Genomic DNA, 13,935 nt, shown 5'->3' on the forward strand with positions numbered 1-13,935 from the left:
GGTCATCGCTGAGGGCTTGAAAGGTGGCTGAGAGCATCGGACACCTCAGACGGCGCTGGCCCGGGCTCAGACCGCAGACGCGCCCCCTGCCCGCCATGGCCCGGCTGTTGCGGGCGTCCTGCCTTCTCTCACTGCTCCTGGCTGGCTTCGTCCCGCCGGGCCGGGGGCAGGAGAAGTCGAAGGTGAGTGAGCCTCGGGGGTGGGGGCCCGGCGGGACGAACAGAGCCTGTCGGTGGCGAGGCACCTCTCTTCCCGGACTCCCCTCCAGGAGAGCCAACACCTCGTGCGCTGACCCTTAACTCCGGTACCTCCCTCTCCGCCTCCGGGACCCCCACCCGGCGCGCCCGTGTCTTCGCAGTTTCATCTATGGGAGATCTGGGTGCCCTGGGTGGGCAGAATGAATAGGGAGGAGGGTCACTCTCGCCGAGTTGACCCCGTCTGCCCCACGGCTACCTCAGTGTCGCCTTGCTACGTGCATGCCAAGACTGTCCCCAGCTACTCCCCTCCAGGAGGGCCTGAAGAGGGTGGGGGCACAGAGAAAGGCTAGAGACTCCGCGTCTGGGTTGGCTGCGGAGGTTCCCCGGGGAGACTGACAGGCAAGGAGAAAGGGAAGGAGCTGGGTGGTCCCCGTCTGGAAGAATTGCGACGAGGCCTCTTCTAGCCCAGGAATTAATGCAGGTAGATATGCCCACTTGGATTCCAGGGCGTTGGTAGAAGAGGCAGCGATCTGTGACAAGAAGCACTCTGGATTGGCAGTGCACAACCCCCAGGACCCTGGCTAGACCCTCAATCCTTTCTGGCCTCCATTTGTCCATCTGTGGGGGGCGGGCTGGAGTGGGGAGGGTGGGGGAGGGGCACAATGAAGCTGATGGTTTCAGAGCGAATGCTTGGAGAAACTGCAAAATCCACACGCTGCTCTGTGAAGGTCTGTCTGCGGCAGCCTCACTACCCACCACCCACTGCCCACAGCAGCCTGAGCAAACCTGGTAGTCGGAGAAAGTTGGGGACTGCCAGCTCAATAGGAAAGGCAGAATTTTCCTGAGCCTTCATCTACCCCCAGCAGTGTGTGTGACCCTTAGCTAGAGTGGGGATGCTGAAGCCAAGAGTGGGGTGACCCAGCACGCTTATCTCCTAGGATAGCACCTGCAAAAGTGGGCCCAGTAGACCGCTCTTCTCACGCAGGGTGGGAGGCAGAAGCCAGGCTTAGGTATAGACCCAAAGAGAGAGAGATTCGTCTCCACCCTCCCAACACACACACACACACACACACACACACACACACACACACACCCCACATGCTTGTGTAAGCTCAAGAGAAGCTTTGAGCTTCTGTCTTTCTAAAAATCTTCTGGGTCTTTATTTTAAGATCTTAGGAGTCCAATTCTATTTCCAAAGTTCTATCTGCTGTTCAATTAGCCCATTCCATGCACAGGGTTCCTTCTGCATGTTTCTAACCTCCCATCCTGTCCTGTCCTCAGCTAAATCCCATTCAGTCTGTTTCTTTTTGGAGTAATCCTAGAAACTGGATGGCTATGAAGGCATTTCGTCCCCCTCTTCTCCTTTGTATCCAGCCCTGTTCATTATCCCCAGCTCAAAAGGCATTTTCCAGGTCAGGGATGGGACTGAGTTTCAAGATTGTGATGTGGGGTAGAGGTAGGCGTAGGCAGGCCAGCACCATGGAGTCAGCCCTTGACTCTCAGTTTGGGGAAAGCTGTAGAAGATTGGGCCCTGACTCGAGAAGGCTGGAGGGAAGAATGTGGACCCCATGAATAACTCATCATAGCTGTGTTTTCTTTGCAGGACTCTAGGGGAGGAATAGGTGGATTCAAAGAGAACAGGATGGGTATGGTCTAGAAAAGTCTTAGGGTGAGGTATGATCCTATCAGATGCAGCCGGTTAGGACTTGCTTACTAACGACAGTCTGGGCATGTCCATCTCTGCTCCCAGGCCCTTAGAGTCGAGATGTCATAGCTCCGGATTCTAAGACTCAACCATCTACCTTGCCTCCGACTCCCAGGGCCAAGGGTAGGATGGTGGGGCACGTGAGGAATGGGATGGGCAATAGGGGACAGTCTTGGAAGGATGTCTGCCTCCTCCCAGCTCAAAGGGAGGAGCCGGATAAGGAAGGAAATCCTCCTTCCCTTGCTGTGTCCTCTCTGCAGTCCAGCTTCAAGCTACTCAGGCTCCCTGTTCTTGCTGTGCAGAAGGACTCTGCAGAAGCTGGAGAGGGTAACAACAGCTGACGTGCATGGGATCCTAGTAACCGCTGGTTTCTAGGTGACTAAACGAGGCAGAGAGAATCATGGAACCGCAGGCTGACAGAGCTGAAGAGCCCTTAAGACAACACTGACTCTGAGCCCATCTGACAGGCGAGCAGCCAGAGCCCCACAGAAGGGAAAGGAGTGGTCACACAGAGTCAGAGTCCCAGCCAGGCCCAGAACTCAGGTCTCCCGCCCCCAGGCCCAGGCTCCTTTCACCACCCCACACTTATGGCAGTGGTAGATGGGAGAGGAGAAAGGTCCAAGAGCAGAAGTCCAAGCCAGCCAGGGTTCTGGCTGAGACCCCCTCCAACTGCCAAGCCAGCAGCACTCTGCCATATTGCCCAGCCGTGGCAGGACTGGGGCATGTGCACTGCCCACCCCCCACCTGAGTCCCCCACCTGCCGCCTCCTCTGGCCTCCCTGTTCAAGGTGCAGGGTCTCTGGCGTTCATGGGCCCCAGAGGAGGGAAGGGGGCCCACAGCTCACCTAAGGACAGCTCACAGCTCACCTAAGGCTCAGTCCTGATCTAGGCCATGGCTTCCACCACCATGGGCCACCCTCTGACCCCCATCCGTCTGAACCCACAACCCTGGTCTCAGTGGCCCCGGTAGACAGCTTGGAGGCTCTGTCCTCATCCCTTCCCCCGGAGACACCTTGCAGCATCATCTTCTCTACACTGGCTGGGGACCATCAAAGCTTCTTCACAATAACGGAGGAAACTCAGGGCTTTTCACTCTAGCTGTAGGCAGAATAATCACTATCTCCTGATGTGGGGATTTCTCTCCAAGAGGGTTTCAAGACTGTTTTGTTTTGCACATAGATTCTTACAGCCATTTGGGGAGGCAGGTGGCATTATCCTCGCCTGTCAGCCTACTGAGGCTCAGAGAGTAAAAGTGACTCACTCGCCAGGGCCAGCAAAGACTAAAAAGCCTAGTGAGAGGAGATTCCCCTCGCCCCACCCCCATCCCGAAGCTGTGCCCAGAAGTGGATCGTCCTGTTGTTTACAAGCTTCTGTTATTTCGACCTCCTCTTGGCTTTTGTTCTCTTCATTTCCCAGAATCTGTCTTTGGATCAGGGTGGAGGGGTGAGCCGGGAGGCCTTGCCTTCCGGCTGCTGGACCTCTGCGGCCAGCAGGGCTGGGTTTGTTGGGCTCTGGTTGTATTCTGTGGGGGAACTGACCCAGCTGGGGCCAGGGAGGCACAGGGGCTAGAGGAGTTAAGGTTTGGACGTGCCTCCAGCACCCACCAGAAGTCACGGGGCATGGAATGCCAGTCTCATGGAAAACAGGGAGTTGGCCCTGAAGCCAAGAAGAGAGCTTGCAGCTCTCTGGGAATGGCTTGTAGGAGGCCTACGACAAGGCCTGGCTCAGCAGGCCTACGACATTTTCCAGACTGAGATGGCTTTTCTACACCCTCCTGGGGCCACACCCTGCCAGCCAGATGACTCCCTTCACCCAGTTGGGCCCAGGTACCTCACCTCAACAGCAAGCCTTCCGGGACTGATGGTGAGGAGAGGGTGTGGATTTGCTTTTCTAACTCCCACCACCTGTCTCTGTCTCTCCTGATCTATAATGCTAGTTTGCACTTCATTTGCTTATTGTCTTGGCACCTCTCTCCTCCTCCATCACAGCCAGAGATGACCTGATACAATGCTGGCAATCATCTTCCTTTCCCGTCATGACCATCGCCGCTGCTGACTGCGTGATGGGTGCCAAGACACCCTTTCAAGAGTAGACCCGGGTTTTCATGGCCTGTACCAGAGCTGGGGTGGGCGTAGAGTGGAGTGGGATGCAATGCCCTGCTGGTTGGCAGTGGTCCCATTCCTCCTCCCCCACTGCTGGTGACGCTGGTGAGCCATCATGGTTGAGCATAGCTGATCCAGCTCAAGGTTCTCATCTCAGAAAAGAGGAAACTGCGGCCCAGAGAAGAGAGAGGGCTAGCCCCAGACCACACAGGGAGTTAGTGGCAGAGCTGGACATGGAATCCAGGTCCCCCACCCGAGTCCGTCGTCTGATACTTGTTCTAGATTTGACCGGGGGCAGCAGCCGGGCACGGAGGAAGACATACCGGTCATCCCAGCTGCACGCTTACAGAGAACGTGTCCCATGGGCGAGGCCCTGTTGCTTTCCCCTTGCCGGCACACGGAATCCTTCTGGCAGGCCTCTCCCCTTCCTGGCTCCTCCTGCTTCCCTGTTTTATAGCAACAGCCTCAGCTTTCCAGTCCTCCAGATCTGAATCACCCCTCTCTACACGGCCCCTTCTTCCTTTCTGTTCAGTTCCTCCTTCACAATGCTGTCATTCAGGCCCACATCGTCACCTGCCAGGCTGGTTGCGATGGCCGCCCCAGGAGCCTCCAGCAGCGCCTCTGATGAGGCAACCGCCCGTCCCGGCACGGTCTCTCTCCGGGCCTGGCAAACGTTTCCATGCGAGCACGGGAGGCGAAGTAATGGTCACAGTAAGCAGTACGGCAGGGTTCCGCACACTCATCAGCAGATTAAGTGCTTTCATAAGCATTCCCTTGCACAAGGAAGTAGACCTTGGTTCTGGTCCAGTTCCAGTTCTCGGAGTGGTCTTGGGCAAGTCACTCTCCCTGTTGGTATCTTTCATGATCCCGAAAATGGAGATGCCCAGGTTCCCTTCCGACTCTCACCGCTCCCTGGTGCTGGTCTTCCTCTGTTCCAGACGGACTGCCACGCTGACGTGAGCGGCACCATCTATGAGTACGGCGCCCTCACCATCGACGGGCAGGAGTACGTCCCCTTCAAGCAGTATGCTGGCAAATACATCCTCTTTGTCAACGTGGCCAGCTACTGAGGCCTGACAGGCCAGTACATTGGTAAGAGCCCAGCCCTGCTCCCCTGCTGTAGGGCTGTTTCTGCCAGTTGGGCACATTTTAATCACAGGAGCTTTTTTGGTGCAAGTGGGAAGGGGTGACCCTTATCATGAGATTCCAAGCCCTGTATCCCAATTCTATTGTCTTCAATATTTCCGTGAAGATTACCATATAAGCCTGAGGTCTGATTGCCTTCAGATTATGTTCTAGAAGATTCCCAGTGACCCTTCATCCCTGGGCGCCCCAACCGCCCTGAAAGCAGAGGGATGGAGGAGATTGGTTCTGTGCTTGGTGTGTTCTTCCAGTGGAGTAAGAAATGGTAGCTTTATCCTGCTGAGAATTTCCCATCTGCCCTCAGCCCCATCTGCTCTAGTGCTTCTGTTGGCCCCCATCTGGAAACCAGGCAGTTAGACGGAGGCCCTGAGTACGTGTGTCAGTGGCAATCCCGGGTGTTTCACCCAGGTTTCGTGATCCTGGTATCCTCACTCCCCTCTGCCGAGCTAGGGCAGAGGAGATAGCCGGAGGGAACAGGCAGGCCAGAGGCATCTGATCGCACCCACAGGAAAATGTCGTGGGGCTGAGCACAGTCTGCTGGCGGGGTTGGGGGGAAGCAAGGGCAACCTGACCCTGAATGTCTGCCCGGCAGTCTCAGGCAAATTCCTGGAAGTGGAATGATGGTGGGCACTGGGTACTCTTGTCTAGAATGCTTCTGTCCAGCCCTTGGAATAGAGCAGAGTGTGTTTGTGCAAGAGATGGGCTGGTTGCTGGCACTGAGGGAACTGGAGAGCTGGGCCAGGGCCTCCCTTCGATTCCCAAACTGCCGGGAAGTCCTCTGCCTTCTGCCCAGGGATGTATGGCTCTTGCTCTAAGAAACTCAATCCTGAGAGTCCTGAAGGAGCCCTCAGCCTACTGGCCCAGTGGCAGTGGGCAGCTGACTGACTCCTGATTTGAGAAAGGGTACTGCTCTTTCCTCCCCAGACCTCCAACCCAACCAGATTGGTCAGGAGAATGGGGCTTGTATCCCAGCATTGTCACACTCCCTAGGCAATCTTGGCCAAGGCCCTTCCCCTGTCAGGCCTCGGTGATTTCAGCTCACGGTGGGTGAGCAGGTAGAGTGGTGCAGACGAGGCAGGAGTCCTTGATGGTCTACCTTCATCTCTGCTCTCCTTCTCCCTGGCCCAGAACTGAATGCACTACAGGAAGAGCTTGAACCATTTGGCCTGGTCATTCTGGGCTTCCCCTGCAACCAATTCGGAAAACAGGAGCCAGGAGAGAACTCGGAAATCCTACCCAGCCTCAAGTGAGTGCTTGCTTGCTTGGTGTCCCGAGAAAGCTCCTCTGAGAAAGCACAACGCCCCTGTGCCCCAGCCGAGGCGCCAGGCCTCTCTTGCATTGGCCCCTACTCATGATGGGTACTTAGCCACCAAGAACTACGCTCCCCTTCCAGGAACCCCGTTCACTGGCATGAACGGAAGAGGGGTTGGACACAGGGACGACTGTGTGTGCGTGCATGATGGGATGGCGGGGGGAGGGCGTGGGTGGGGAGAGTGCAGGCAGGGGACAGGGTTACTGAGAAGGTACCAAACCAGAAAAAGAAGCTTGCACACCCACACTATGCCTATGCCCATTCAATACTCATCAGCTCCCACTGCCTGGTGAGGAATAAAATCCAGATTCCCAGCGCCTCCTCCCTGTTCAGTCCCTTCTTTTTTTTTTAAGATTTTATTTATTTATTTGAGAGAGAGAGAATGAGAGACCGAGAGCATGAGAGGGAGGAGGGTCAGAGGGAGAAGCAGACTCCCTGCTGAGCAGGGAGCCCGATGCGGGACTCGATCCCGAGACTCCAGGATCATGACCTGAGCCGAAGGCAGTCGCTTAACCAACTGAGCCACCCAGGCGCCCTGTTCAGTCCCTTCTTGTCATCTGAGCCCTAGGCCCCATCTCCTTGGGACCCACATAAGAATATTCCTTGTAGGTATGTCCGACCGGGCGGGGGCTTCGTCCCCAATTTCCAACTCTTTGAGAAAGGCGATGTGAACGGGGAGAAAGAGCAGAAGTTCTACACATTCCTGAAGGTGAGTGCACAGCTGCCGCTGTGCTCAGCCCAGCTGACCCTGGTTCTGGACAGAGCTGCAGTCACTCCTGGCTCCAGCCCATGCGGAGACAAGGCCCGTGCCTTAGGCCCCTGGGGGGATTTCCTGGCATCTCGCATTCCAACCATAAGGCTTGGCAGACTCTAGGATCTCAACAGCCCATTTTATAGATAAGGCCCAAGCAGGGCCCCAGAAGGGACAACCTGCTAGAGCCAAAGCCAGTCCTGGGATTCCATTTTCTTTTTATTAATTAATTAATTAATATTTATTATTTTTATTTATTTATTTATTTATCTATTTATCTATTTATTTGACAGAGAGAGACACAGCAAGAGAGGGAACACAAGCAGGGGGAGTGGGAGAGGGAGAAGCAGGCTTCCCCCTGAGCAGGGAGCCCGATGCGGGGCTCGATCCCAGGACCCTGGGATCATGACCCGAGCCGAAGGCAGACGCTTAACGACTGAGCCGCCCAGGCGCCCCTGGGATTCCATTTTCAACTCAAAAACTGGTGCTCTTTGCTCAGTGCCAGGCTTCTCCTACCTCCACCCCGGAAGGCCTGGAGAGGGAGGGTGGGAAGGGCCCCGAGCAGGGTTGACACTCTTCTTCCCGCTGCAGAACTCCTGCCCTCCCACCTCGGAGCTCCTGGGCTCACCGGGCCGCCTCTTCTGGGAGCCTATGAAGGTCCATGACATCCGCTGGAACTTTGAGAAGTTCCTGGTGGGGCCGGACGGTGTACCCATCATGCGCTGGTACCACCGGACCACGGTCAACACCGTCAAGATGGACATCCTGGCTTACATGCGGCGGCAGGCGGCTCTGGCGGTCAAGGGGCAGTAAATCAGACCTGCCCTCCCCCCCCCCCCCCCCCCGCCCCCCCGGGGGGGGGGGGGGGGGGGGCGGCGGCCGGGAGGGAAACCAATTCCCCCCCCCCCCCCCCCCCCCCCCGTGTCCACCGTGCGGGGGCTGGGGAGGGGCTCCATTCAGGAAGGAATCCATTTCTCCAACCACACCACACTCCCGCCATAGACCCCTCGCTGTTCCACAAGGCCCCCGCCTGACGCAAACATGTGCGTACGATTGTGTCTGTACTGCCGTGCACGTGGGTGTCTGCACGCATGCCCATAGGCGCGTGTGACCCCGTGTGCGCGCGAGTGAACAGCCACCTGGGTCCACCTGCGGGAACATGGGCAACGCATACCATATGCGTACGCATAGCTGCGTGCTGCAGAGAGTGCGAGAAAATACCTCCCCTTTCTCTCCAATTCTGACGATAACCATTCACTTTCAGCTGAGCCCACGGTAAAACCAGCTCTCGATCCAACTGTTCTGTTCTGACCTACACCTCGACTTTGGGGCCAGCATCTCCCATTGCCTCCAGATATCACCACTGAAAGGCCCAGAAGTTTCTGGGTCTACCACACTGCCCAGTCTCCCTACTCTCCACCATGCAGCCCCTCTCTTCCTGAAGGGCCCTCCCAAGCCCCCTACCCCACCCCATAGTGCTCCCTGACAGCAGCCAAGGCAGATGTGAGAGCAAGGGCCACGTTCCCCGGGTCAGGAATGGCATCTCCATGAAGGAGGGGCCCGAAGCCCTTATGGGCGGACCTCCCCTGAGCCTGTCCGAAGGGCCAGCCCTTAGTGCATTCAGGCTGAGGCCCTTGGGCAGGGATGCCGCCCCTGCTTTTCCGGAGGATGTGCCCTCTCCCCTCACCCTGGTCCCTGGCATTAGACTCCCCCCACCCCCCGTCTGCCTAGTAAAGGCCTTTCTGCAACACCTGAGCCTACTGTGGTGCTTCCTCCATGGGGCCACCCTTGGTTGCGGGGGGGGGGCGGGGGGAGTTGGAGGAAGAAAAAAGAAATGGAGGGAATGCTTCGGGCCCCTGCTGTTTGGTTTCTACCTAGACCCACTCTGCTTCTCTAACTTGGCATTTGGAGTTTACAAAACCAGTTCCCATCCACGCTCACTCCCTCCCACAATTCTCCAGGCAGCTGGGGCTGAGACGAGGTAGTCCCTGTGACAGGTGAGGAAACAGCCTCACCAAAGGGCCGGCCTTGCCCACTGCCCCCTGACGTGTGAGGGGCAGGACGGGAATTGAAACCCAGGTCCCCTGATTCTCGGCCCAGACTCCTTCCACTGGCCCTGGGCGCCTCACCTTTGGAGAGGCTCAGAGCAGAGCCCCGGGGCTATCTGCCCAGAGCCCTGGTGATGCTCTCAGGGGACTAGGGGGAACGGGACACAGAAAGCAGCACTCTCACTGACTGGGAGGGGAACGCTAGCCAGGGCATAAAAGAACACAAATCATAGAACACTGATCTTCAACTTGGATTTATGTCCAAGATTCGTGCAAACAGCTGCCCAGGGACAGCCAGCCACCTTGATCTGGGCCTCTGGCACCCCAAGCCTCCAGCTTCACGGTGGGCCCCTCAGCACATGTGGCTGGCGGGGCCTTCATCCCAGGCTGCCATGGTGCTGGCAAGGCTGCCGTGGGTGGAAGTGGTCCTGCAACAGGACGCCTGTCATTCTCTCCTGCTTCTGGGAGCAAACCCGCTCTTCCCGCAGCTCCTCAGAGGGGAAGGCTTGGGCACGGGGCGGGTCCGGCTACCATAGAGCTTGAAGCAAAACTTAAACACACACGTGAATGGGACATGTTCCACCGAGGGGCTGGAACCACTTCCAGGGAAGTTTCGAAAGGAAGGGGTCTCCACTGCACCCCACTGTTGAGACTGAGGTTCCCCAGTTATTCCACAAAGCATGGCAGGTCAAAGTCGGATGAGGCCTCTCGCCACTTGGCTGCAAGGTAGTGAGTTTCTCCTGGTCACCACAAAGGAGGGGCCAAATGGAAGCCTTCCGGGTCGAGCCTCTCCAGTCCGGAAACGGTTTAGTTCGGGCTGGGGCACAACCCAGTGGCCCATCAGCCTCCCGTCCAACCAAGGCTCTGGCCACACAGAGAACATGGCCTCTAGTTTTTCAGCAATCAGATCAGGTGGCTCTGTAAGACGAAGGTGGAGCCAAGTGACATAATCTGGTCTCACTGAGGCCCCTCACGGTCATTTTTCGTAGACTCTAAATAAAGAAAAACATTGAGGACTTTAAAAATGATGGGGTACAGGAGGTTTCAAAGGCCTAGAGAAACGAGCAAGTAACAATGGAAATCACAGAGTTGAATGCTGCTGAGCACCAGGCCCTGGGCTAGGACCTTAGGTACATCTGTCATTCAATCCTTGCCCTGCCCTTTGAAGCAGGCAGATTATTTTCCCTTTATGGAGGAGGGAATAAGGACACAGAGAGATTTTTAAGAATTTGCCTAAAGTTCCAGATCTAGGAAGCGTTTGGGCTTAGCCCATCTGGCTCCAGATCCCAGAGGTGGAGCAGTTCTCGGGGTGGGGAGAGCCCCGCCCATTCGCCCCTCATCCCAGCCACATCCCAGGGGCTCCAACACAACCTCTAGGGCTCTGCCAGGAGCCATGAGAAAACAGCTGAGCAGCCCGATGCCTCCTCCCACCCACAGTGCCTCCACATCCTCCTGCAGCCCCTGTTTGCATCCCTTCTGTGAGGGGCCCTCTCCCTCCCGGCAGAGCCACAACCCGTGGAAAACACCTGTTTGTGCTGAGAAGGACTCGGCTCCCCTGCTCCCCCCCAGGAGGCAAGGGAGTGCCTTCGGCCCCGCAGAGCCCCGCAGAAAGCAAAGGCGGTCACTGGGGCCCCGGAGTCCTCCTGTGACCTGTGAACCAACCTCCGGTCCTCAGCTGCTGCTGGCCAGCACCATGACCGGATGGAGCTTTTCAAAATGCATATCTGATCTGTCACGCCACTCTGCTTTAAACATGTCCAAGGGGAGCACATCGTCGCTAGGATAAAGACCAGCCCCCCTGTCCATCATCTGCAGGTCCCTGTTCAGCCTGGACTCACCTACCTTCCTGACCTTGCCTCGCCCAGCTCTCCTTCCCCACCTTGTCCTCGGCTTCTCCAGTCTTCTCTGGCCTTCTCTCCATCCTCCAGTTGGCTTCCCTTCTCCCCTCCCTCCCACCAGGGCCTTTGTATTTGTCATTTCTCTGCAAGAACATCCTCCATTGTCCCCCCTTCACCTGGTTAATGCCATGCACTCTGAGGGTCCCGACTCCAACATCACTGCCCCCCGGCCCAGGTCAGGTCACCCTGCTATCTGCTCTCATAGAAACCTGCTCTCCTTCCTTCACGGCACCTAAGTGCAATCAAAGGCCCGTCTGTGTGACTTTGTGTGTGCATTTTACTCATTTCTTCCTCCCTCACTAGGCAGTAAGCTCCGCAAGGGCAGGAACCATTATCTGTTTGTACTCACGTGGCTTCCCTGGCACCCAGCAGAGCACCTGGCATTTGGACACCACACTCAGATAAATGAATGAATGACTTCAACCCCCTCCCCCCGCAGTCACCTCCCCATCCTCTCAACACTGTTTTGGAACATGAGGTCTCTCTTCCACCAAAAGCAGAAGGTGGTGATATCATCCCCAGACTGGGGCGTTCCTGGCAGGTAAGACATTATCTCCCCAAGGGGAAGACAAGACCCAGGACTGGACCACGCTCACCTGGTTCCACAGGCCTGGCTGTGGGCGAGTCCATCACTTGGGAGCTCTGATTGCGCATGCCTCCAAAGGGCGGCCGCCAGGTGTATTCTGGCTGCAACGAAAGTGGTGCTTAGTAGTCAATAATCACGCTCCAAAGTTACAGTAGTGGCCACCACGCCAGCAAGGCACTGAGCACGTGCTCACCCAGCACAACTGAATCCTTACGACAACCCAGGGGGCCATCCCCATTTTACAGGGAAGGAAACTGAGGCTCAGAGGGGTTAAGAAACTTGCTGAAGGTCATCGAGCTAAGAAGGGGGCCAACCTTCGGTTCTAGGTCTCTATAACCCCAGAGCCCTTCTCCTAAGGCCCGCATTCCACTCCAGTGTAGATTGCCAAGAGGATGTGTGTAAGGACTGGGCAGAGCAGAAGAGCTGGGAGAGGCCAGGCAGGAGGCACTGCCACTGTCCAGGTGGGAGTGGGGACACCAAAGCAGAAGGAGAGGACGGGACAGGTGGCAGGAGCTCTTTGCAAATAAAAGGAAAGAAAGAAGAGAGGGGAGGGGACAGGAATGCAAGGGAAACTGGAAAAGGGGAAAAGAGAAGGAAAGCAAAGGAGGGAATGCACGGTGAGGGCCTGGTACCTGGTTACAAGTGCAAGTTCTAAGAAAAAGTCAAACCCAAACTCTGATCCCTGTGGCCTGCTTGGTTGGAGGGAGCCCTCCTTCCTGCCCTCCCTGAGCCCTTCCCGTCCTACACCAGAGACCCTGAGCGGCTTTGGGCTGGACGGTCCTGCCTGGCTCTGGACATCTGCCTGCACACCACAGTGTGGTTCAGCCAAGAGCCAAGGATGCGGTCTCAGACCCCCTCACTTGGCCTCGCCCTCCGCAAAGTGCGTGGGCTGGCCGCTCCGCGTGTTCTGGACTGAAGGGGGGACACAGACTCACCAGATGGAAGAGGCGTGAGTTTGGGAGCGGGGGTGGGTGCTCCATGGCCATGGGGGGCGGGGGGTAGCGGATCTGGGACCAGTCCTCAAAGCCGTGGTGTGGCACCAGGGCTGGCACGGCCGTGTAGGCATACGGGTAGGCCCCGCACACGTGCTCTGGGGGGGGCTCCATGTGGTAGCGCTCGGCCGAGGCCTGCAAGAGATGTTGACATCGGGCTCTGGCCTGTGACAGGCCATCCCCAGTGACACCCGTCTCCTCTCCCTTTCTCTACTTGGTATCTTAGTTCTCTGAAGGCTGGTCGATGGGCACAGAATATCCACCGATGACAGCTCATGTGTCCCGAGCGCCTACTCTGTACCAAGCACTGTCGAAGTGCTCGACCTGCATTACCTCCGTGATTAGCTGGACAGCTGAGCAGACACTGCCTCTCCCCTCAGACTGTAGCTCCCTGAATGAGGTAAGATGAGGTGAGTGCTGCTTCCTCCCTCAAACCTCCTCACCTTTGCTTTCCTCTTCTGCTGTTTGAGGGCTTCTTTTGTCTTCTCCTCATCTTTGAACGCTTTTAGCTGAGAGGAGGAGGGAGGGAGAGAAGACTGTTGGCTCGGGTGCTTCCTGGCCAGGCCTGGACCCAGGCCGGACTGACGCACGGATGCACGGGGCCGGCACTCTCGGCGGCCCGCCTGGCCCAGCCCGGGGAGGGAAGGCCCCCGTGGGGCAGAGCACAGCCCCGGCTGGTGGCTGCAGGTGAGGCCTGCTCACCGTGGGGGGCCTGAACACAGGTCAGGAGGGCTCACACGAGCCTCCTATTGCTCTGCATCCCTATTAACACCCTTTAGTTCCACTCAGTGAGAGTGGGGGGCTCCGACTGTGGGGGTGGGAGTCAGAGGTCAGAGAGGGGAAGGGACTTGCGGAGGTACGCAGAAATCTGGTAGCAGAGCTGGAAGAACCAGTGCGTGTCCTGACTTCCAGTCTCACCAGGGACCCTCCGATCCACACCCCCACCCTGTGAGGACAGGCTGGTTGCCCCTTCCTTGGCCCAGCTGCTCTCACCTGGGCATTGGACAGGGTGACCTGGGCCTGCAGTTTCTCCACCTGCTTCTTCAGCTCTTCCTTCTCCTCATTCATGCGTTCTCGATCACTGCGCTCCCTCTGGAAGTCCTCCTCAAAGATCTTCACCTGGAGGGGAACAGAGAGAAGGGGAGGGGTGGGGAAGGTGAGGGAGGAGGGGCTCAGGCCGCTCTGGCCCCCTGCTGGTTTCA

General features: G+C 57.2%; 2 protein-coding genes across 6 annotated transcripts in view; one reads left to right on the plus strand and one right to left on the minus strand.

The window, feature by feature from the left end:
• On the plus strand, positions 1 to 8,959 carry GPX3 (glutathione peroxidase 3). The gene is made up of 6 exons (XM_034999581.1): positions 1 to 182; positions 4,942 to 5,095; positions 6,275 to 6,392; positions 7,068 to 7,167; positions 7,801 to 8,036; positions 8,117 to 8,959. Exons 1-5 carry the CDS (start codon positions 96 to 98, stop codon positions 8,020 to 8,022), a joined length of 681 nt encoding a protein of 226 aa, XP_034855472.1. The 5' UTR covers positions 1 to 95; the 3' UTR covers positions 8,023 to 8,036; positions 8,117 to 8,959.
• Positions 8,960 to 9,495: 536 nt separating this feature from the next.
• Positions 9,496 to 13,935, minus strand: part of TNIP1 (TNFAIP3 interacting protein 1) — a 49,806-nt gene continuing 45,366 nt past the window's right edge. For 4 of the 5 annotated variants that reach the window (XM_034999576.1, XM_034999577.1, XM_034999579.1 and 1 more), the window contains 5 exons: positions 13,727 to 13,852; positions 13,177 to 13,242; positions 12,677 to 12,868; positions 11,752 to 11,842; positions 9,496 to 10,249 (listed from right to left, as the gene is read on the minus strand). In XM_034999576.1, coding sequence (XP_034855467.1) covers positions 10,215 to 10,249; positions 11,752 to 11,842; positions 12,677 to 12,868; positions 13,177 to 13,242; positions 13,727 to 13,852 — 510 coding nt within the window. In that variant the 3' untranslated portion in view covers positions 9,496 to 10,214. The remainder of the gene's footprint in view (positions 10,250 to 11,751; positions 11,843 to 12,676; positions 12,869 to 13,176; positions 13,243 to 13,726; positions 13,853 to 13,935) is intronic. The other variant, XM_034999578.1, reaches the window with a different exon arrangement.

This window comes from Mirounga leonina, unplaced genomic scaffold (genome assembly GCF_011800145.1).
Source record: "Mirounga leonina isolate KUSES-001 unplaced genomic scaffold, KU_Mleo_1.0 Mir_99, whole genome shotgun sequence".
Lineage (NCBI taxonomy): Eukaryota > Metazoa > Chordata > Mammalia > Carnivora > Phocidae > Mirounga > Mirounga leonina.